Source organism: Sturnus vulgaris, chromosome 8 (genome assembly GCF_052056855.1).
Source record: "Sturnus vulgaris isolate bStuVul1 chromosome 8, bStuVul1.hap1, whole genome shotgun sequence".
NCBI lineage: Eukaryota > Metazoa > Chordata > Aves > Passeriformes > Sturnidae > Sturnus > Sturnus vulgaris.
This window is the reverse complement of record NC_142250.1, coordinates 26,067,098-26,091,378: the sequence shown is the minus strand read 5'-3', so window position 1 is coordinate 26,091,378 and position 24,281 is coordinate 26,067,098. Positions and strand designations below refer to the sequence as shown.

Below are 24,281 nucleotides of genomic sequence, written 5' to 3'. Positions count from 1 at the left end.
ATCTCCTTGCTGGGGTCTACACTGGATAATCACATTTGTTCGCATACCCTGTTTTCCCCTTGTCTCGAGTTCTTCCTCTGTAAAACATGTGGCTTATCATATCCACATCTCAGTGGAAAGCTAGAGGAATACAGAATTGTAAGAATATGGACCATAAGGCACTGACATCAGTGACAGTTTTCTTAAGTACCCAAAATACCTGGCTTTTTCCAAGTAGAAGGTTATATCAGGATAACTTTTTCAGCACAGAAAAAACACTTTTTGTCTTTTACTTCAGTGATTTCTCTTAAGAGACAATGACTACTGAAAATCATTGTTTTTTCTGTCATTAATCCCTAGCAACTTGTTACAACAGATAGCTGCCCAGAGAGGTTGTGAAGTCTCCATTCTTGGGAAAATCAAAACCAAACTGGGAGTGCACCTGAGCAACCTAGTCTTGCTGACCCCTGTTTGAGCAGGAGCTTGAAGGTTATCATCAAGAGATTCCTTCCATCTTCAACTATGCCACAATCCAGTGTTGCTCTGCCAATTTCTAGAGCACAAAGGCACCTGAGATAAATCTTTTGAAGTGTTAATTCATCCAAAAGACAGGAATCTTCTCTTACATCTTAACAGTGAGAAAAATCAATTTATAAGATCTTGCTGTACTTAAAAGCAGCGTGCCGTAACTGCACCATTTACCCAGGAAAGTAAAACAGGTATGGCTGATGTTTCTTTCAATTATAAAACAGTCTATATTTAAAAACATGTCATCAACAGACCAGGATTATTTGTAACATCTGGACAAAGCTGCAAACATTTATCAAATCTTTTCACTTGATTGTTTGTTCTTTCCAAGCTGGTTTGGTCACAGACCAATATTCTCCAGAAACTCACTGTCCATGGACAGTCACAGCAGAACTCCACACGTGAAAAGCCAAGTCTCTCTGCTTTCACTTGTACCACACTTAGGTGTCAGCAAGGGAACTCTTGGTCTCCACATACTCAAGTGCTGCTCTTTTAACAGCCAGGACACTTTCTGCTGTCCCAAATTTCTTCTCATAATCGAGGTAGCGTTTGAAGAAGAATTTCATCTTCTTTGGTGCCAGGCTCAGGTGTATAACCCTCTCAAAGATGTCTCTGCAAGAAACCAAAGTGATTCAAATCACTGTGTTTGTGACAGCACTCAATACAAGCCTTGTACCCTGTCTTTTAACAAAGAGCAGAAAGTCCGGGGAAACATTCAGGGGAAATTGCTGTGAAATGCTGGTGCTTGAAGAGATTCCTGACAATTGACCAAAATCTCTAAGCAGAAGCCTTCTACTGGCTTGTAGAATGCTAAGGCTGCTGGTCAACTTACACAAAGATCCAGACACTGCATTGGACCTTGCATTCATTAAGTGGATGTGGAAAATTACTTCATTTTGTCACCTCTCAGTTAAAAAAAAAGGAAAAATATGTTTTTCCATTTTGGCATTACAAGATACAAAGATTGATTATTCAAGATTGATCTCAACCTTCAGATAAAAGGCAATCCCTGCAGAGGAACAGCTGAATCTCAGTGCAATGCCTCCAGTTTCTGTCATGCAGGCCACAACTTACAAATCAGTCCCCATCTGCCCTATGGAACTCTTTGGAGTCTCCTCAGTCTCATCACAGATAAGCACCTCCACACCCCAATTTTGTGGAAAAAAGAAAAAATCCCTTTTGCTGTGCTGTGGGAAGCCCTACACAGTCTCACACTGCCGGGTACCTCTGCCCTTTTCAGGTGTGCTCTGCCCCTTCCCAGCCTGCTGCACCACAACTCACCGTACTTCCTTCTGGCTGCCATGCTTGATCATGATGTCCATGTAGATGGACCAAACATCTGTCCGCTTGGGATAGCTGCTGAGGGTGCTCTCAAAGAGGGCCTTGGCATGTTCTGTGTCCCCAGAATGGAACTCCAGCTGTGCAAACCTTGAAATGACATCCACATCTGGAAAAAGTAATGACATGTTAGGGTATCACAGGAACTCTCTTCCACATGATCAAATACAAGTGAGAATTATACAGAACGGAGGCAGGCACAGAGACAGCACCATCTCTACAGTTCACTTCCCATTTCAACTCTCTGTGGAAGAGAGAGGTTTATTTTTATATTCATAACGTACCATGCAGAACCCATGGGCAGCCCCAGAAACCTGGGCAAGTGAACTTTTCTAGAAGGCTGTAAAACTAAAAGCTGCCTTTGCTTTGAGTGTTTTGCTTTTGTGCATCACAGCATTCTATTTGGTGCCTTTAGGAGAGGTGCATTTAGCAGTGACATCCAGCTTGAAAGTTCCCCTCCCCTGAGAGCCAGCTGGCTGCACTTTTCACTTATTACAAATGCTGTCACAGGCAGAGGTATCAGAGAGCAGCCCATCCCTGTCTACATTAAGGTCCACGAAAAGGCTGGGGCAGAGAGAGCTTACGTTCTTTGGTGGGCAGAGCCTTGAGAGCACGCTCCAGAAGCCTGTGTGTAGCTTCAGCCTGGCCTTGCTTCAGGAGGAAAGAGGCATATTTCAGCCACACGGACTTCTCCTGACGAAAACGCTTCAGCATTGTTTGGTACAATTCTTCTGCTTGCTGGAAGGACAGAGTTGGGTTAGATCACACATTCATAACAAAGCCTTGAAACTTTAAGACTCTTATTCTTAGGCTGAGTATCTCTGAACACTTATGACATAAAAGCAAGCATCATTGCATCCTTGCCCACTGTCAGTCATAACCATTAATTCCAGTTAAGAATAGGACAGGCCCAACATCTGACATCTGACAGCTGGAAGCTTACTCAGCTGGCATCTGCAGTTTACTGGCATGCCTGAATGGGATACATGCCAGGGATCTGCTTGCACTGTCTTACCTTGTACTTCTCAGAACTGGCATAGATGTCACACAGATGCTGGAAGACTTTCAGAGGTTCATTGTATTGAACTGCTCTCTCAAAAACCTTCATCAGTGTCTCCTCAGTACCATACATGTTTTCCAAGTTCAGCAGAGCTACCCAGACATTCAGCTTCTCCTGTTCTTCCCTGAAAACAGATGTGAACAAGAATATTCAGCCTTTTGCCAGTCTTCACCAGGTTTTTGCAAACTACCCTACACAGGCTCACTGACTTGAAGCAGGTCTCCAGGACAAGAAAAAGGACATATTGCTCCCTGAAACATCAGTTTTGAAATGGAGCACAGCAGTTGATTCACACTACAGTTTTTTATCATTGCTGTTTGTAATTAAAAAGCAGAAGATAGAGTCAAGAAAGCACAATGTACTTAACCATGCAGTAGAGATGATTTAAGGTACAGCCCTACGGCAAAAGCAACAGGAGTTTCACCATTTGTTCCATGTTTTGATTCAAGGACATCACTGACAGCTCTTCCAAATGCTTCTGACTGCTCAGTGCACTCAGTGACACCTTCAAGAGCTCCTAAGCTCATGACCTGCAGCAGGTCAGCTGTGGGCCAGTGGTGGTGACTCAGGCCAGACCTTCTAAGGGCCAGCTGACAGTTGCTACCGTTTAATCCTTTTGAGCTCACTGAAACAGACTCTGTCTCCCCACACACACAGACTCACACTGATACTACCAGTGTTCTTCCACCACAGCTACCCTGTCATGATTTATTCTTTGAGGCAAAAAAACCAGAGCTCCATTATTACCTGAAACTGATTGTTTTAAGTGCTCTCTCTGCCACAGCTCTGGCCTTCTCAATCTCTGTAGCCTGGAGGTGGAAAGCCATGTACTGCAGCCAGAGGATGGAGCTGTTGGGACTGCCCAGCACCAGGCGGTCAAAGTCATCTGCTGACTGGGGCTGCCGACTTGGGTCCATCAGAGCTGCCTCTACTTTGCAAAGCTCCTTCTCCTCCTTCTGCTTCTCCAGCTCCTTCTCCTTCTTTGTTCGTTTCTTTAGCTGAAAGAGCAAAACAGGAGGACTGAGGAAGGGCAGGCACTTCATGGGGGAATAGGCAGGTCCAGCTAAAGCAAAGCCAGACCTCAGTATGTCCAAGGCTAAGCAGTTTCCACAGGAAGAGATGAGGCCAACTCTTTAAAAGAAGTTAAAAATTATACACATCCCCCACCCCTTCTTACACAGTTCACACCTCAAAGAAGAGCAGCAGTACATGAAATCTTTTTTTTTTTAATTAAACACATTGAGGGACCAAATATTTTGCTAGTCTGGCACCCCAGCTGCAGGATCCACACTTTGCCCTTCCCTCTCATTCTTCCATCTTTACCCTCCAGGCCAGTACTCGCCACCACCCTCCTTTACTCTGTGAACATCCAACACAATTTCTGCTCATGTACAACTGGGGCGTGTTGCTGGATCACTAGGGTGACTCAGGTCTAAATTTGGAACCCACAGTGTCATAGTTCTCTGCCTTGTTACCTTGGGCAATAAAGCATCAGCCATGCATTGCCTTTACAGAAGTGAGTTTTGAGAGACAAGGGAAATCCTGAAGAGCAAACATGAAAGGAGTTCATGAGATTGTTTCTGATTTTGCTAAATTGCTCCCATTGGAAAACCCTTCTAAAGGCTATAGCATGAAAGAGGATTTTTTTTTATGCTTTTTGGTGTTTTGCTAAATAAGAGGATTGTAACTTGGAAGACTTTTATTTCCAGGTTTTTCTGTAAATTTACAACACTCAGGAAAGTAAAAAACAGAGCTGACATTAAATAAAAAAGATTTGTGTTCATGAAAACATTTGTTTGACTCTAAATACTGATTTTTTAACATGTCAACATGAGAAAACCTGTTTTTTCATGCAGTCATGCTAAAATTGGGCTTTTTCTCCTCTGCTGCAGAGGTTTCTGCTACTAAAGTCAGTGTTCAAAATAGCTGAACAAGTTCTATGTCAGCTGTCAAAGATGTTCCCTCGGGTTAAAAGGCTTTGCTACAGGGCAGACAGACATGCAAATACCAAAGCATCATATTACAGCCACTGTGTGGTGTCTCCTGTGCAGACAACACAATTACACAGTACCTTGGACTGCATATCCTCCTCCTCCTCACTCTCTGAGCTCTCTTCCTTCTGATCCAGCACAGGTATATCCATTGCATTGTCTTCATCCCAGGTGAAGCCCATGGAAACTTGCAGCCTGGGAGCTTCACCAGGCTTCTTTACCTGTTCAGAGGAAGACAGAAATTGCCCTGGGTTTTAATTTTAAGTTTTCAAACTGGGATCAGACAACAGCTCTTTGCTTGTGGCATCTCTCCATTTAGTACTATTGACTTCTTGTACTTGCAAACAGCCCATCAGCAAAAACATTAATTCTGTGACCAGCTTTGGTGGTAATTTTGGGTGGTAATTTAAATTCCATCCACCTCAAGCCATTTTCAGATGACACAAACACCAGCCTGTGTCACTCTTATCTGCAGAAGTAATACTTACTATCTTAATGTCAAACTGACACATATCAATAGGGCTAGAAAGCTATTTCAGGCCCAGGTACTCCTCCAATCTCCTCACCTTAGATTTCTTTTTAGCTGCCTCTTCCTCCTGGTCATCCTCTTCCTCCTCACGGTAATACACCTCAATTCCACTGTCATTTTCATCTGCTGGGCAGATCTTCCTCTTCTTTGGCTTTGCCTCCTGCAACAAGTGGAAATGAGTGGTGGAGGGCAACAACTTTGATGACCTTAAAGGCAATTCTGATCCCAAAGTAAAGAATCTGGCAGCAGAGAGAGGACAGTGCCCTGGCATAGCATCTCCCAGTGCTCTCTCCACTAAGAGAGACAGTGGAGAATAAACCCACAATCACCTACATAGGGAACAAAGACCAAAGGGACAGGAAACACAACTGGGCTGTCATCTCAGTTAGCTCCCACCCAAAAGGAACGGTTTTTGATCTTTGTCATCTCCAACGTAATTTAATCTTTTTTTCCCTAATCTGTATAATTTATCAAATTCATCCTTCTGGGATGAGACTGGGATCTTCCCAGTCACTTCAGTATTTGAACCAACAAAGTCCTTCAGCACGTCCTCTAGCAATCATACCCATACCTGAAGACTTTCATCGTTTCCTCTTCTCTTTGTCTTCAGCTTAGGCTCTTCTCTTTTTTCTCTTTTCTCCTCATTATCTACCTCTCTTTTCTCTTCTTCTGCTCCATATTGTGGTAGGCCTAGGGATTCAGGCAAGACACTTGGCATCCCAGTGTCCTTGGGCAGGAGAGAGAGCTCAATATGTTTTTCTTTTCTATTTACCCTGTGGTGTATCACCAGGAGTAATAGGACAGAAGAATAAGAAAAAAAAAAAAACAGAGAATTTACAAAGGCTGCAAGGATCTGAACCTCTTTCAAATCTTCCTGTCTTTTATCCTCCCTTTTTTCCATCCTCTCTTCTAATTCATAGTCCATTTTAAAGAACATTAGACCTACCCAAGTACTTTGGCAGTGAGCAGTTTTCCTTCAGGCAGGTACTTTTCATATAAGGAATGTTTCTGTACAAAGTATGGGGAAACATTCTGGAACAGGATTCGGCCCAGGAGAGAAGTGGACAATCTGAGAAAGAAAACCACAAGTAAGTATTCTACAGCACGAGGAAAGAAAAATTGCGTTTGTGGTACCACTAGTTCTATAAAGTGTCTCACTAACTTTCCCTACTTTAATTTCACATGCTCAAGACAGTATCCATGACATCTTGATTCCCAAGAGTAAATTCATTTTGCGACCCCACATTATGCCAGAGACCATCCCGAAACAAGATTCCACCATCATAGACTCAAAATAAGTTCTCCAGGACACATAACTTGACAGAATACTTTTCTCAGGCTACTCACCCAAAGAATACACCTGATGGAGTGATTGATTTGACATAGCCTCTCACTAGCTGGCCTTTTTTAACATCCTTAATACTTGTTATTTCAATATCCTCCACTTTACTCTTTATCTTTGGATTTAGCCTAAAAGAAAAGAGAGGTTAGAAGTTAAAGTACTCATGTGAATAAGTCACATTCTGCTCTGGATAGCAGAAAATAGATCAGTATTAACAACAGCTAGTACTCTCTGGAAAACATACTGGATCAGAGACACCCTTCAGTTTATTGAAATGCACTAATGGACTACCTGCATCTCTGCAGAGCTCTACATAGTATTAGGGAATACACATGCTGCTGCAAACAAAGCCAAACACATCAGCCTGGCTTTCTCTGACACTAAGAAAATGAGGAGAGTAAAATACTGTCTGAAATTTTGCACAGCATTTGCTTGGTGTTTTCCCCACTTATTTTTAAGATACTTAATTCCACACTTCTGTTGCATAAGGAAGACAAAGCAAGAGGCTCAGTTTTAAGAGATATTTAGGTCTAAGTCTATTATTTAATCAAAACTGTTAAAATGCAGCTGAACATTGAAACATAACATGTTTGTATTGCAAATTCAGTGGTAAAACTTTCTTCCCAAATAAGGAAACAAAAAAAGATAAGGCAGGCCTAGAAACTATGACAAACAGAAATTAAATCTGAACCTATCTGAGCAGCTTTATGTTAAGTGTCAGACCCTTCAGTTTTGCTGACACACAGGAAAAAATCTTTCTGAAGTCTCACTCCTTATAAAAATGCATTCCTTGTTCTTTTAACACTTCTCACTGATCTTCCCAAACAAACAACAACTGCATTTCATGATCATTTTTTTTCACTAGCAGGAGATCAACAGGCTAGAGGGATGACACATACCGGGATTGCCGGAGAGATAACTGGATTTTACCATTCTCATTGGAGAGGATGTAACACCTGCATCACAGGGGATGGGGAGAAAACAGAAAGCTTTTTTACACACTAAAAAAAGCCACAGGTAGAAAATAAATATTTGCACTAGCAGAAAAAGAAACAAATCACTCTGTTCCTTGGAGCACTTTTTGTCTAATAAAAACCAGCATGACACAATAGTTCACAAAACTAGATAAATGACTTTTGAAACATATCTACTTGATTTACTCAGTCTCTACTGCCAGTACAAAAAAGTTAAATATTGTTATACCTGAAATCACCTGGCCTGTTGCCCTCTCCAACATTCCCAACAAGTATGTGAAGCAGGGAAATGCAATTGCTTGTGCATTACAAATGTAAAAACAATTCAATTGCCAAACAGCCCACAGAACCACTGCAGAGCTGGGATATCTGGCTACCCTTAGCCCCATCAGCACCTTAGCTAACAGAGCAGTTACTCTCAAAAGGACAGTCCATGAAGGCAGCTGAAAAGCGGCTCCTTCATAAATGGAAAATACATGACTTTCACCCAAACATATATAAAGGAAGTCAGCATCACTTCTTAGCTACAAACTGACCTTAAAGTCTGGCACTACCTCAAGGCAGTGAAAAGCCTGTCACCAAGGAGGGTATTTCTAAGCCTTGTAGCTTGAAGGAACAAGGAAGACAATTACTGACCTGACAATCTTGCCAACTTTGAAGTTCCCCAGAGGATCCTCTGTGTAAGTATCATTCAGGTGAAAGATGCTGACTTTGCCAGTCTTCCCACCCGGCAGTGCAATGGTCAAACCAGTGTGTGGAGTCACCTTTATTACCATGCCTACAGAGATGGTACCCTGCTCCAGTGACTGAATTCCTGGAAAAGGTGAAGGAGGAAAAGGGCTTCATAAGGGGCTTGAAAATATGAAGCAACAGAGGTTAGTAAGTGTAGCTGATTTTAGTTGCCTAGTCACATGTCAAACCCACAAGCTTTTGGTAAGGTGCAGTCTATGCAATCTCTGTTCACAGCCATGTTTCCCTTGGTAGCCCAGACAAGGTCCCTTAGTTGCACAATTCCAGATCCAGAGCAACTGACAAATGTTAATAAATGTACCACCTCATGTCTGAGATTAGAAGGGAATATGTTCAGAAAGGCTCAGAGAAGGGCTTTGGTTTGCACACTAGGAAAGTGATTCTTTATTCTAGAGGTCTGACCTCACTTGTCCTAGATGCTGCTACATCTAGGTCAGGGTCCCAGGAGTTAGTTCTGTTCTACAGGGAGGTACAGCTTGATTCTGGAGTGTAACATCTTCACCTGAGGGGTCAATGCAGGCCCAACTCTGAATAATGCATCACATGTGATGGGGTCCAGCTGTTTGGGCTCCACAATACCTGTGAGTGACAAGCAGAGGTTTGTTTCGCTGGCATCTGTTCCAGTCACTGTAGCTGATATTGCCTGGCCATTTTTAAAGGTCTTTTCTGGATGTTTCAAGACCTGAAATAGAAACACGTTTACACTTACTTCCAGAAAAGGAGCTTTGCACAACTCTGACTAGTGTTTCCCCTATGAACCTTTACACTTTCTATAAATATCTTTGATGTGCAGTTGACTGATAGCTCAGCACTGCCTCAAATGCTCTGCTATCCTAAGCCAAATGAGCTCAAGGCAGAGTACTTGCTAGTTAGCAAGGGGCAGCAATGCCTAAAGGGCCGAGCACTGGGTTATGGTTTCACACAAATGCAGAAGTATCTGCAGTCATTACTTGTGGCCAAGCATATTGAAAAAAAAAAGTCTGTGTGGCTCACAGTAACAGCCTCTTACCTTGGTGTTCAGAGACAGCAGCAGGTGAGGAACTCTTCCTCGAATGTTGGGGGCAACTTCTACCTCCAGCCAATTTTTGAGCATGTTATACTAAAAAGACACCAAATAACCAGAGAAGACAGCATGACACCTTGGGGAAAAAAAAATCTTCCCTGACAGAAATTTCACAATAATTTTTTCAGGCTAAAAAGAACTAACCCAGCCTTGGCCTCTGCACCAAGTAAAAATGGTGGTTAGATTCTGTTCTTACAAGCATAACACTGCTGTGATTCACAGGCAAGTGGACACAGGGGATCAGCAGCGAGTGTACTTTGTGCTGGTGGCATACTCAAGGCCATTTTACTAGAGCCTGCTGGCAACAAACAGGCATGTCAAAGAGAACAAGACAGCCTTACTCCATCAAAAAATTTTCGTTTCCTTCCTCTGCTTTCCCCGTAAGACACTGCAGTTGCCATGGGCCATTAACTCTCCATTTACTCTGACAGTTAATGAAGACCATAGTCTTCAGTACCCACTTGCTGCCTCCCTCAGCACACTTCCTAAGAAGACTCTGACCTCACCTTCTTTACAAAACAGGTGACTGTCTGCCCAACATTGTAGAGTTCCTTGAGGGAATTTTCTTCGTTAAGGTTCAGCATTGCTGTGAATTCCCCTTCTTTTTCACTGTTTGCAAAAGAAGAGGACATTAGTAAAACAGTTTAGGTCCTAATGATAAAGATGGAAGTTAGAAACCAAGGGGAATATGGTACTAGTGGAGCTAGTACACTGTGTCTTTCACCCCTCCCCAGCTGCATTTTTTCTGCCAGGAATTAATTCTTCCCTGATCATAAGAGGAAATCTTTTTGACAGGAATAGACATGACAGAGTCCAGACTGGCAGAACCTGAAGCCAAAAGGACATTCAAAGGAAATCATATGCTAGGAGAGCACTGATATTTAACACAGCTACAGGACGCAAGTTAGTGTGAAAGAGAGAGTAAGAGGTCTTGCCTGACTGCATACATGTGGAGGCCCTTGCTCATGGCCAGCTCCTCCATGAATGAGAGGTACAAGCAATGGGACATCCAAGGATACATGATCTGTAAAGCATGTGGAGACAGCACAGAGGCCAACACTTACCTTGGTCGAATGCTGAGCTCTGGAATGGACTGTGTGAAGTGTGGATGGGTGATTGGCAGGCACCTAAAGAAGAGGAAAAGGATCCAAGTTTCTCATGATCTCCCCAGGCCCCAGTCATCCACATGTAATGCCTCTGCACTGGCAAAAAAAACCCAGGAGCAAGCCCTCTAAAACTACCAGAGCCTTCCAGTTCCAGCTCTTCCTATTACTATTTCAGTAGCAATTTAGGGAACCAAAATACCCCAGCAAACTTAGTCCCCGGGACCTGAATTTAGGGCTTCCACTGGATGAGTTTAGACATCTTTTTTTCTTGCAATCTATACTCAAAATCAATACAGTGACACAGGCAGAAAGCTGTTTATATATATAATAGCTGATTTCCACAGGTCTCAACTACTCCAGCAAAGGCAGCTGTAACAGCATCTGTTGACAGAGGGCCTAGATGTCCTGAATTGACACACAAACTGTTTCATCCTTTGCATCCCTCCAGAAGCAATATCATGTATAAGTTTTCCCACCTGTGAGTATTCACATCTCTGCCTCCAATGACTCGAGCAGTCACTTTCTGTCCAGTTTTCAGAGTAGAAGTTGGAAAAGAGCCTATGGGCACTTCATCCAGAATCCGGGATGCATGGATTGAACCTGTCAGCTTGTCATCAATAGCAACAGTGACGTGGGTTGGTTTGACAGATTTAATGGTACCAGTAACAGTGTCCCCCGGGGAGAGTGAGTGTTTCACAGCAGGAAGCATCTCCTCCAGTGCTGTCTCCGACTCGTTCCTCACCCTTACAAAAACATTCTTCTTGGCTGGGCCTTGTACTGCTAACAAGACTCCGTGGTGGTTCTCCTTCGCTGCTTTTAAGGTCACAGAGATTGTCTGTCCCACCCTCAGTTTTTCCGAGTCGAAGCGGAAGGTGTCGTTGAAGTGGCAGGCGATGGGGACAGCTGCCAGCTGGGCTGTTTCCAGCAGAGACACGATGGCAAAGTGCTCTGTGATGTGCTGCACCACCGCAGAGTGCTGGGAGTTCTCTCGGAGCCGCTAGACAGAAATGGACAGACAGAGTGACTTCTCCTGCTGAGATCTCGATTCCCTCCACTCTACCTCCCACAGTTCTAAGAGGAAACAGCCTCCCTTGAAATTTATTCATCACCTACAGTTCTGCAGGACAAGCAGAAACACACAGACCCAAAAACTGAATGCATACTCACTCGCTTGGGTCTTTGCTTTAGCAGTTCTTCCCGAAGAGAAACATACACCTCAGCTGTGAGGGCATCCACATGAAGAACCAATGCCTTCCTTTTCTCACCAGGAGCAATTTTTTTGTCTACAGGTAAGAATAAGGAGATTATGTCCTGATGACAATGAAGAATTCTGAGTTGTGACAGTGGTACATGACAAACACGAAAGGTTTAATTCCTGAAGACCAAAGACTGCTTAATTACTATTGTACCTGAACCAAATTAGCACCAAACATATAACAAGTTTATTTAAGAACAGATTCTTCAAACATTACTGGAAATGAGAATAAAAAAAAAAGCTTCGTATTTGGAAAAAGTTTGATCTTTCTTGGAAAAACTAACTTGATTTTATGAAGACACAACTCTTAAATAATGAAGACAAGGCTGACTAAAGACAAGGTCAAGATAATATAGGTTTTGAAAAAGATCTTCCTAACATTTGCACAAAACTATCATCAGTGTATCTGTTGCTAAAGGAAAAAAAAAACTCTTCTGACACAGAAGTGTTGGGGTTATACTTCTGCTGAAATTAGAGGTTTATCCTGCTTGGTTTATTCATTATTTCAGCAAGTATATGTTTGGTTTTGCATAATATGACACCTTTCTTCAATTTTTTAATTATGTTTTTGATTTAAAGTCATTGATTTTTCAAGAAAAATGGACAAATTTCAGATGGATATTCCTTGGAGTATGCTCTTTCTAAAGGAAGAAGAAAAAAAAAAGAAAGCTGGAGCTTGTATTCATACTTGTCTATATACAATATGGTTCTACTAAGGATCTTTGAGAACAAATTAGATGCCTAAAATATGAGACAAACTTAACAAGGCACAGAGAGGTTTACATCATATTTTCTGAATCACACAAATGGGCCAGCAAGACATTGGGAAACTTAACTACTTTTCAAGGCCATCCCTACTCTGATCAGACTTCTCCCTAATAGTTCCTCATCAGCAGAATCCATTTTGGGAGAGGTTTCAAAGTACAAGACTGAAAACCAGCACAAGCAAAGGAAAGGCCCTCACCTCCCAAATGGTGGCGGGTGGCAGTTACAGTCCAACCTGTGGCAGAACTGCCACTGAACAGTGCTGAGCCATCCTCCCTCACATCCTGCACGACCAGATGCAGCCTCTTCCCAGGCACCAACTCACAAATGCTAGGCTTTCCTAAATAAAGGGAAAAAAAGTGGGAAATCAGTTTTACTTATGTTGTTTCTTTGCAAAACAAAGACCAACTTTCGCATTTACTCAGTGGTACATGAAGCATTCATCTGCCCTCATAAGGGAAAACAAAGCCTAGGCTCCTGAATTTGTAGAAATACAAAGTAAATTCTAAGAGTTAATCAAAGTAGAAACCCTTCTGTGACACTAAGGACCTAATTTTAGAGAGAATATTTTCCAATCTTATAGAAACACTGGCACCCAACATTGCATATGGAAAAAAGTGAAAGTAAAATAGATTAACACTAGAAGAACAAACAGACCTGTCACTTCACAATTACAGGAAACAAACATGAAAAAGTACCAGATATAGGAAGAATCTAAAAAGACAAAGTCAGAATTTGATAAAAACACTAGAAAAACAGCATGTGAGAGAACCTCTGCTGAAGGACCTGTAAATGCATGTAGGTAAATCTATTTGAACAAACTCGTCCTCATGTGAGTACTGTGTCTGTGTTACCACAAGCACTTGACCTAAAATCAATGCAAGAGGCTTAGCAGACTTCAATGAAAAGAGCAGTTTCTTTGGCTTGTTCCAGCTGTACTTGCAAAAAGCCTCTTGTCAATGAAAGACACTGCACACACATCCTTTTTATAATAAGCTGCTTTGGGAAGTGAAGTCTGCTTGAACTAAACTTTCTTTCACTTAAATGTTTTTCTTTTCTTGTTCCTCTAGAGCACTTTTTTTTTCTACCTGGCACCCTTTAACAGAACATTTACAATCTTTTACCTCTTTTCAACAGGTCCCTGATTTCTTTCAGCTCCTTGAAATATTGATTCAGGAGGGCAAAGCTCTCTGCAGCAGAATCTCCTGAGCTGCACTCAGACACCTTCAGATTGAGAAGCACACGCTGCTTCTCCTCATCAATGCTCATCACCTTTGCAATCACAGTCTGTCCCACCACAAAGTGGTCCTTGGTATCTGTCACAAACTTGTCACTCATGCTCTGTGCAAAGGAAACAGAGGGCAAGGTTACTGAGCACAGCTGGTACTGATCTACCACCCACAGAGCTGTTCAGAAGGGTTTGAATTACAACTTCATGTAAATGCATAACAGAAATTAACAAACTCTAAGAAAAACCCATCAATTAAAATGAATTATTGAGGTCAAATGAAATCCTTGTTGAAGCTTAAGCTCACTTGAATGAAGTGCTCCATTTTATTTTAGAAGTGATTTAAAAGGCAAATCTAAACCCTTTTACCCTGCAGCAGGAAGCTGTGCAAATGCAGGGCCTGGAGCCCAGCTGCTCCCTCCTGTGATTATACCTTTGCTAAAACTATGTTTCAAGCAGCTTGATCACATACATGCTGCTTACTGAAGTGGAGGCATTGCTTACCACTTTAGGTGCCAGTCCTGTCACACCAAAAGGGAACTCCACAAACACTCCAAAGGGCATCACATTCCTCACATAACCAGTCAACAGCATGCCAGGCTGGATTTCAGAGAAACTTCTCACAACTTGCTCCTCCTGTACAGCAGAAATCACTGCAGACTTTCTACTCAAGATCTGAACAACCAGTTAAGAAAAATGGGAAAAGATGAATGAAAGCAGCACGATGCCAAACAAATCTCTCAGTGCTGCTAACCCTTGGGCTAAAGCACTTGCTGCAAGTTAGAGAGCACAGGAGCTCTAAATGCTGTAATTCCAATTCCTGTCTTGATCTTCCCACATAAAAATTTAGCAACTCATGTCTCTTAAACTGCCCGGCATTAAAGATACATGCTTCACAGTAGGAAAACAACAACTTCCTAACAACTCAGTTCAGAATTTTGATATAAAAACAGCAAAATTTTTCTTAAGGTTGTGATAGGTTTAACAGCCCAGAAACTGGTTGAGAAAACAAGCCAGCTCACAACCTAGTTCTGAAGAGATTCTAGCCCCAGCTGAGCCTCACTTCTAGCACAAGTTATAATGCCTCTTGGAAGTATCATTAGCATGACAGGCACTTCCACTTCACACCAACTACAGTAACCTTATCTTTGTTGCAGATACTTTGGAATCCTGAGAGATACCCCCTTCCCCACACCTTGTTTGCCTGGTTGAGGTGGCAAAGGATACAATGTGCTCTCCCTTGTTACTTAGATACATAACTCTGGGCAGGACATCTCCCTCTTGAAGACCCTGCCACAGGAGCTTGGAGGTAGCAACAAAGTCAGAGAGGTGCAATGTAGGGATCCAGGCTACCACATTGTCTTCATCTTCTAAGATGGAAACTTCTAACCCATTATCTTTCTTCTGGGAGATTTTCACATCAACTATCTGAAAAGAGAACAAGTACAGCAATATAAAATTCCAAGTGTTTTTGAATCGTCTCTTTTGATGCACAGGGGATGTGATGTGCTGCAGGGGATCTGATGTTGCCTCCCAGCTACACAGTATCTTGATCACTGTCAGATTTGTCGAAGCAAAGTTGTTCAAAGTGATACCAAATCATATGGAAAATTAGTAGGAAAAGGCTGAAAAGGAATCAGCCATTGAATTCAATACCTCTCCTATTTGGTATTTTACTTCCTGTTTCTCCTTTGGAGTACATTTCCATTTGTCCTCAGGGCCAGGCTTGCTTGGTAATCTGAAGGACAACAAGAGTCTTTCCTGCTGAGGCTCACATTTTAAGACCATTACTTTAAGAACCTGTAGAAAAAAAAAAAGTATAAAACAAAGTTAAGTTCAGCTGACCCTTCTCCTCAGTTTGCTACTACCTACAAAACAAGACAGGGACATACATACACAGTGCACTTTTCTCCCATACCTGAGGACAGCAGGCCAATGGCTAGAACTTAACAGGTTCAACCACAGACAAATGGCCTTCTGATCATATCGATGGAAAATAGAAGTACATAACCATTAAATGAGCTTGTGAAAATATGTAGCAAGTCTGTAGCAGAGTTGAGAATAAAATCCAGATCTCCAGTCAGAAATTCTGACTAGAACATTACCTTTCTCCTAAGCCAGCCAACAAATAACAGGATAAAAGACAAAGAAAAGCACCAGAAAAAATAATGAAGATGGTTGAGATCTATGTAACTTCACCCACAGCAAAAACCAGAACTGTGAATAGCACAGCAGTTCCTAAAGTGCCCTGTAATTTGAAATCAACAGGATAACCACAATAACACAGAGGCAGAAAACATCATCCTTATGATTCTGTAGGTAAGAGTTTTAACTTCTTAGGAGAAACAGCAGCCTTGAACTCCATACTTCTACTGAGATCTAAGTCACCTACGATGTGACTGTGTTCTCCTGCAGAACAGAGAGAGCCTACAAACAAAGGGAAGTCAGACATACCCAAAGAGCTGCCCTTTTTACAGCCTACCCTGTTTAAATGAGCACAGCTAAGTAATAAAGTGAAAAGACATAAATATCTCCTGGTGGAGCTGGTTCCTCAGGAAAACCCAAATTGAAACCAACCAACTCAACTCCAAATTTCCCTTTCACATTCAAAAACATGGCAGAGATACATTGATTACCTGGCCTTCATAGAAGACTTTATCTGGACAAGATATGGGTTCTGAGCCCAGCTCATTCTTGGGTACCAGACCTTTGACATCATTGTAGAACTTCACAATGCAGCCAAACTCCCTTGCACACACTACAAAACCATGTGTGATCAGGCCTGGTTTTGCATCTTCATAATTTGAGATGACTGGAAGCTTTGATTGGACAAGACTTTTCTTCAGAGTAAGGATCAGCTTCTTTCCTTCAGGATTGCACTCTAGCACCTACAAGAACGGAGTACAGAGGTTAAAAAAGCATGTCTGCCCTTGTCTGATCAATCCAGCTGCTAAATACTCAGAAGAGAAGAGTACAAAGCAGCTGAAGACCCTGTTTGGCAGCTCTCACCCGACACTTGACTTCATCTCCTATGTTGTACTTCTTCTCAGGCTGCTTCAGGATCACATCAGAGAGATGGAGGGATGGCACAAGTCCTCTAATCCCATCAGCCACTTTCACCTGCATCCCAACGGGTTTTAGAGAGAGCACTTTGCCCTACAACCCAAAACAGGGGAAAGAATGGGTAAGCTCAGCGTGAAAAGCAGACTGGTCAGGTAGGAAACAGCCAAGACACTGCAACACCTACAATCACCAAATCTAACCACACTCAAAAAAAAAAAGTAATCTTAGACCAAATTACACTTCGCCCAACTAATCTGACCCGTTAACATTGACATACTTCATAAGGTTGTTGTACGACCTCTTTTCTTTAAGCATAGATTACTTCTTCAAAATCCCTATTGATGCCAGCAAACTAGAATTGTTTCCAGAGACATATCTAATACAGCCATGACTCAGACATAACAATCATAATGAATAATTTTCTGCCCATCAGCTCATTGTGATTGTTCATACATGAAGGCAAGTTTTAGTTTCTTTCACTCAAGTCTTTCTAAAAATGTATTCATGGCCACAAAAAATGACTGACCATCGATAAAATCTGATTGCCTTAGCCATATAATGAATAAAATCGAACAAAATGGGAAGAGTATTGCATTCCATGAATCAAGTCCTGAAAGACAAGGTTTTTCTCATTTTCATCTCACTAGTCTGGATCAGAAGTTGGACACACATATTAAGCAAAAGGAGTACATATTGGTAAAATCACTGTTTTAAGTATAACATGCTCGAGTCCTTCAGAAGCTCACCTGCACCACATCACCTGTGTGGATATCCTGGTATTGCAGAAACCGTGCTTCAATGACCTGACTAGAGAAGAGACACAAAGAGAAGACCAGTCAGTCCTCTTGAAGGAAATCCAGGATAAGACAAGACAGTCTCATCTCTGACTTGTCCCAAATATCCATTATTCCACACACTCCCCAGTGTTCTACAATTCCAGAACTGTGTTTTACTCCAACTGACCAATCTCCCAAAACAGCTCTTAGGACTTAAAGTTCAGGGAGTTTCACCAGGCTCTATTCCAGGTGATAGTCACACAGTTACGGCCTCATGAAAAGAGAACCCATTATCTGCTTTGCATAAAGTCACAAAATATAAGAGGGACTTTATAATACAAATGAGCTGCAAGATCAAGGCTCAATTTCCTGCGAGCCATGGTCTTCTGACACAATCATGGCAGAACTAATTTAGCCTCCTTGTGCCTCAGCTCACCAACAATATTGATGGTGTCCCAATTCCACAGAGGATGGGGAGTACCTGCAGGATGCCCATACAACCTGATGTGCCACAACATAGATACAAGTCAAAAACACCAAATGGCAAGTTCCAGTCCAGCAAAGCAATAAAATATTTTCCACTCTCAAACACCTTTCTAATTTTTCAATCAGTTTTCTGGAAGAGTCTATCATACTCACTGCTTCAGAGAGACAATACACATCTCATCCATCAGGCTGTAGTCAATGATCCGACATTTATGTTTGCAACCTTCCTTAAATGCCCCAATTTTAAAGGATTTTCTGGTTTTTGAAAGATGACTCAACTAGAAAAAAAGGAGTTACCAGTGAGCGTTTGGAAAGTGGAAGCACTGATATGCACCTTCAGTTGAAGGGGTAGCATCTGACAAATCTGTTCCTCTAATATTCTCTTTGTGCAGGTTTCACCAGCTCTTCCACAACAACCCTCCAACATTTCAATTCAAACAAGGGGACGTATCATTTGACAAACACCTCGCATGCTGTCTTAATTTTATAGTATTGTCTCACAAAGAGGACAAAGGCAAAAAAATAAAACCCTCTCCTAGCCCCCTTTCCCAGCAGGCTAAGATAGATATGGAGGACTTCCCCAGCCAGCCTGGCACTTACCCGTGCAAATGCAAGAGTGCCATCATCAAGTTCAAAGACAGCCCCAAACTGTTTGTAGAAGGCTTTCACCGTGGCCTCCTCCAGCACTGCCCCCATGCGCTGCCCGGGGAGCTGGCGTGGGGCTCCCCCGGCGTGCAGGAAGGGCGGGAGCAGCGTGAGCCGCACCGCCCTCGACGTGGGGTGGACAGACAGCACACAGGCCTTCACCTGGGAACACAGTGTGCTCGTTAAACAAAAGAGGACAAAGGCATCTCACTCATGCTCGTAGACATTCTGCTTGGTACCTGAACTCTCTGTCCATGTACAAACATTTTCTAGTATTGCTACTAAGACATCACTCACTTCTAACAGCTTCACCAAGGAGAGATTTTTGCTTTTGTCTGTTGTTTACAGACTAGGCTGGTATCAATGCAGAGCAGGGAACATGACCACACAAGTCACGTTTCTATCTCTTGCAAATCTCCAGGCTTCCCAAATTAGTCTTCCAGGAATGGCTTTTCTCGCTTTAAAGCAGCCACAATAGTAATTCAAGTAAAAGATAAGCTATCAGCCTTAAGATTTCAGAGATAATTCCACAGAAATGTTGGAGAAGATAAGAGAGGTTGTAAGCAACATAACTCTAGGCATCCTCCACCCTCCTTACCACTTGATCTGGAGAATAGCTCATGGATTTTTCTGGGTCCATGTGCATGAAATCCACAATGCCAGTGAAGTAAGACAGAAATGTCAGTTTCATCCCAAGTGGGACCACCTAGGAAGGGGAACGAAAAGGTGTCAAAAAAATTTCTGCACTTTGTTTTCATGCAGAACAGAGCAATTCACACATTTCTAAAAACGGCACTGTCACCGTTAATCAACAAGTACATCACAAAAGACAGAAAAACTGCTAACAGTTCTGATTTGCACATTCAGCTGAAAAAACAATCCTTTAGTTTTTTGATAATGCTGTGTGTACTCTGAAGATTACTGCTATCCTGTTGAATACTTTAGCAGTCAAGGCCAGAAAGCACAAAATTAATCATGTTCTGCAACAAACTCCATCACCAGCTTCAGTCTGAAGCATTTATACTCAGGGCATCACAACCAGAACTGAGATCAGACCTCAGGTAAATGCAGTGGAAGAGAGTGTCTAGCAGATTATGTTTGCTACTGCTAAGTAATTGAGACCAACCAGAAATTTTCCAGGGCATAAACTCTCATCTCTGCTTCACCTGCCTCCTGCCTTCAACAACGTTCAAAAGAAACCAACCCAACAAAAGAAACCCAAACCAGAGCTTACCTTCTGCACTCGAGCTTTCACCACGAGCCCTGGCAATAAATTAGAGAGTGTCCAGTTCTGTCGCTCTGTGGCAATGGATGCAGCCACCTCAGATCGATCAATGGACAAACAGACCACCCTGCCCTCATTCTTCACTTCCACAACGAGGCAGTTGAGGTTCTGGCCTATTTTCAAATCAGGCCCTACAAAGACAAGTCATAGCATAAAACTTCTACCAGGAACATTTAGTATTTCCTCCCACTTTTTCCAAAGCTTTTACAGAGTCCCCTCTAGATCTAAGTGAAGTTTACTGCCAGTAGGGCTTGGAACACAGTCTGTCAGATCACAGGCTGAAACACAAAGGCTTGTTGCAGACCAGCCACAAAACTGCTGTTTGCAGTTACCTGCAAAGACTCCACCCTTGACCCAACCCCACCAAGGTGTACTAACACCACAGATATAATAAACTTTAATCCATTTTAACCCCTCAGATCCTCCTGCAATACTTCTTACCTTTCTTGAGTGCTTTGATGTAAGTTTTGGCTTTCTGATGAGGCAGGAAAGCATGAGTTCCAGTGACACCAATATCTATGAGGTAGCCATGGTCTTCCACACTCATCACAGAGCCAGAGAGCAGCTGTTAGGAGGAAAGCATTGCAACTCAGTAATATAATGAAACACCTAGGTCTTCAAAGAACTAATGTATGATAAGAGATTCCCCACCTAAGTACTTCCTTGTTTTGTATGGACAGAGAACTGAGCTTTTCAGAGCAGTAGCAAGAACACTACATTCTTTCTCATTACACAGCTCACCTAGCAGTGAGGTCTTAACTCTACCTTTATCCAGTTATGAACATAAGGAACTCAAAACCAGCAGGAAAAGAATTGTGATGCTCAAAAATAGCAGGTGTAAACAATCATACAGCTGAAAAGACAAAACATAATCAACCAAGCACCTCTGCAAGCCATGTTATATATTACTCTCTCTGTAAAAATTAACTAAGAAATCTACTCAGAAAGAAATAATTAAATAAGTTGTCCATATTGAAACACAATAAAGTGAATTAATTTCATAAATTACAATCTGGAGACAAGATCACAGGTCTCTTCCATGGTGGGAGCAGCTCCACATACTGTTCTGATCCCACGTAAGGACAAACTAAAATGCAAGAGCTCAGACAGGCTGTAACAGACCCAGAAAACTTACCATGCCTGCTGCTAGTGCTGTAGAGTTCAGGCCTTTGTTGACCTTCTTGGGGTCAATCGATAACTTGACACTGCGACGTCCATCATCACTTTTCTCAATGCTGGTCACGATGCACCTGACCAGTGTCCCTGGAGAAAACATGTCTGGGAGGGAATTCAACTCCTGCCCAGCAACATGATCAACAGAGAAACATACAGTTTTTACAATATTAAGTAATATAAGGCTAGAATTTGTTACTGCAGCATATTTTGAAAAGAAAATCCCATAGGAAAGTCCTGTTTCTCTGTCAACACTACAGTAACAGGCAGGAAATGCCACAAACACCAGTATCTCAATAGAGAGGCAGGGATGACACTATGTCATGTCAGCAAAACTGAGAGGCTTTGCTTCAAAACACGTTGTGGGCTGGAGTCAGGACACTGCAGCTAAGGAAACATCTACAGAGCCAACAGTGACCCTAACCTAGCCTCTCCCTTCAGCACGGTAAAACACCACCAGCAAAGGGGTAGTGCTAATCCCACATTCTGCAACATCTTGGGAAAACTTAGGCACCACAGCCACCAGAGAGGCAGGGTAACTGATTATTTCATTTTGGTTTTTTTCTAGCAGTCAGCTGTTACCAGGAAATTGCAAAGCTTGCTTGGAAAACTCAGTTCCAAACCAAGGTTAGGCAATGTCCAGCTCCTAAGCAAGACCTCAGGGCTGGTTCTGAGGTACTAACAACACTCTCTAGCTGCAAGCACAAATCACAGCCCCAGTCCCAGGCCTCACCTCCAGGAGTTCTCCTTGGGCCACCTGCTTGGTCAGCAGTTTGCCATAGGCATCGCTGATCTGCGTGACCGGCACAAATCCAGAGAGGCCGTTGGGCAAACTGATGGTGAGCTCGTAGTCACTGACTTCTTTTATACAGCCAAGGAGCAGCATTCCCTCACTGAGCACCTAGGAAAGCAGGAAAAACAGCTTTCTATGGATATCTTGGCAAGTCAGTGATAACAGGGGATAAGCAGTTAAGTTTTGTACTGGATCACAGATATATTTGGCAGGTTTAGGGAGGAAAAACATGCATTTTTATGTATCCCCAGAAAGAGAGGCACACAAAATCAAACATTTATGCACTAACCTCAATTGTGAGTGGTCCAATATTCATAACATTGTCTTTAGCAGCAGCTGGTTTGTCTGCCTTGAACTTTTTCTTGCTTTCCTGCTGCTTTCCTTGATCCTTCTGGCTCCTTTTTCTTTTCTGGGATTTTTCTTCATGTTGAACCTAAAGCAGATCACAAGCACAGAAGGTTAAAAAATAAAAGTGGATAAAGAAACAAACTTTGCACTATGGCAGAACTCTGCTGCCATGAATAAAATGCTGATTTGGACAAAAAAAAGAGAACCATCTTGCTAACTGTTCTTTGTCTACACATAAGTGTTCCAAGTATCTCCTTTGGGCTGATCATTTATAAAGCTGAACCTTGGGAATGGAAAAGAATGGTGGAAGAGATCTGCACCACACTCTACTCACAGAAAGACCAACTTAGCCTGTATCCAGTAACACCAGGCTCACCATGCAGCATCTTGGGATAAGATGGTTATGGAAAGTTTAAAAGCTACAACCTGATCAATAATTTGGATTGAACTTTCTCAGTCATCATATTAAAGATGTAATAGATATCATGGATCTTTCAGAGATCAGGAGGATGGTGGATGTCAGCAGATGTCATCCACTACTACATCCAATAAACTACTTTCTGTAGTTTAATGTAGAAGTAACAGGTAGAGAGGGTTGCCCTCAAATTCTGACAGTGGAAGAGCTCTGAGAAGTTAATCAGAACATGCAATTAACGTACATCAAACAAATTGTCCCGTTCTAACTTTGGCTTGGGTGTTTTTCCCTCTGCAGGTTTCTTCTGGATGCCCCCTCGAGGAAAGTTTTCTTCCATGGATGCCATGCTTGCACTGCTCTGGGACAAATGACAAAACAGAAATTAAACATACAGTTATGGTGCTTGTTCCTCACAAATACTGAGGTGACATAAGAGTGAACTATCCACAAAATAAGAAAGACTTTGGATGGCTGCTCTAATTAGTCAGTGATAAAACAGAAACTCACATCCTAATGGATTTAAGATTTGACTACAATGAAGCGTTGTAATGGTCCATCTAAATATGCACATCCATAACACTTTTTACGACTGCACAGTTCCACTGAAGTATTACAGTATTACAGTATTTTTTAAGGCACTGAGATACACCACATATATATTCATAAAATTGCTTTAACTTTATTGTTTCCTAAACCAGTCTTTATTATATTCAGTGGCTGAATTTACCAGCTTCAGTTATCAAGGAGAAAGCTGTGAGCAAAACACTACATAAGTTTGGCCTGTATTTTTACTTCTTGAATGCTACTTATGAATTAATTATTTATGATTAATATAACTTGCTACCTCTTTGTCTAAACCATAAGTATATGTATATAAAATAGGTGTTTAACCTTACTATTTCAATCAATAAACAACACCTTGCTTATTAGGCCACAATTCACTTGTTACTATTACTAATAAATAATAATAAATAAAAGTAGTTGTTGGTACTATATTACTATTGCGCTTACACCATTACTTATACCATTGCTTATTATCAGCCAACAGTACTTCTACAAAAAATAGCGCTGAACCCTATGTTGTCAAACTTGAGGCAACCTATCAGACATACAAATCTTCTTTAAATGGGAAGCACATGATAAAGCGAAAGCTCGTCAAGGTACGCTTCACCTCAGAGCTCGCTAGAGAACACAGACACCTTCCACGGCCGTCAACCGAACCGGCCCTGCTGGAGCGGGCAGGACTGGCGTCTTACCTGCCTGGGGCCGCTGCCAGCGGGAAGTGCAGGATCGGGAGCGTTCCCGGGATGGGGACCGGGATGGGGACTGGGATGGGGACCGGGATGGTTCCGGCAGCGGGAGGCGCACGCGGCGCCGGGCGGAAGCGGC

The 24,281-nt window shown here is 42.3% G+C and overlaps 1 protein-coding gene across 2 annotated transcripts; it reads right to left on the bottom strand.

Annotated features, from left to right (window-relative positions):
* Nucleotides 1-710: 710 nt before the first annotated feature.
* Nucleotides 711-24,276, bottom strand: PDCD11 (programmed cell death 11). 2 transcript variants are annotated; one of them, XM_014883807.2, is made up of 36 exons: nt 24,149-24,276; nt 23,137-23,250; nt 22,419-22,562; nt 22,070-22,237; nt 21,299-21,460; nt 20,605-20,728; nt 20,113-20,294; nt 19,477-19,584; nt 18,834-19,040; nt 18,387-18,511; nt 17,718-17,778; nt 16,918-17,064; nt 16,545-16,796; nt 15,565-15,708; nt 15,136-15,336; nt 14,413-14,583; nt 13,805-14,021; nt 12,880-13,020; nt 11,828-11,943; nt 11,137-11,657; nt 10,619-10,681; nt 10,061-10,163; nt 9,501-9,590; nt 9,071-9,173; nt 8,378-8,555; nt 7,667-7,723; nt 6,773-6,895; nt 6,372-6,494; nt 5,997-6,198; nt 5,463-5,585; nt 4,977-5,117; nt 3,653-3,903; nt 2,861-3,029; nt 2,430-2,583; nt 1,789-1,954; nt 711-1,119 (listed from the first exon to the last, which is right to left on the bottom strand). In XM_014883807.2, the coding sequence occupies exons 2-36, from the start codon at nt 23,236-23,238 to the stop codon at nt 948-950; spliced, it is 5,511 nt and encodes a 1,836-aa protein (XP_014739293.2). In that variant the 5' UTR covers nt 23,239-23,250; nt 24,149-24,276; the 3' UTR covers nt 711-947. The 2 variants fall into 2 exon arrangements, with proteins under 2 accessions (XP_014739293.2, XP_014739294.2); XM_014883808.2 differs by having other exon boundaries at nt 23,137-23,245.
* Nucleotides 24,277-24,281: the final 5 nt, after the last annotated feature.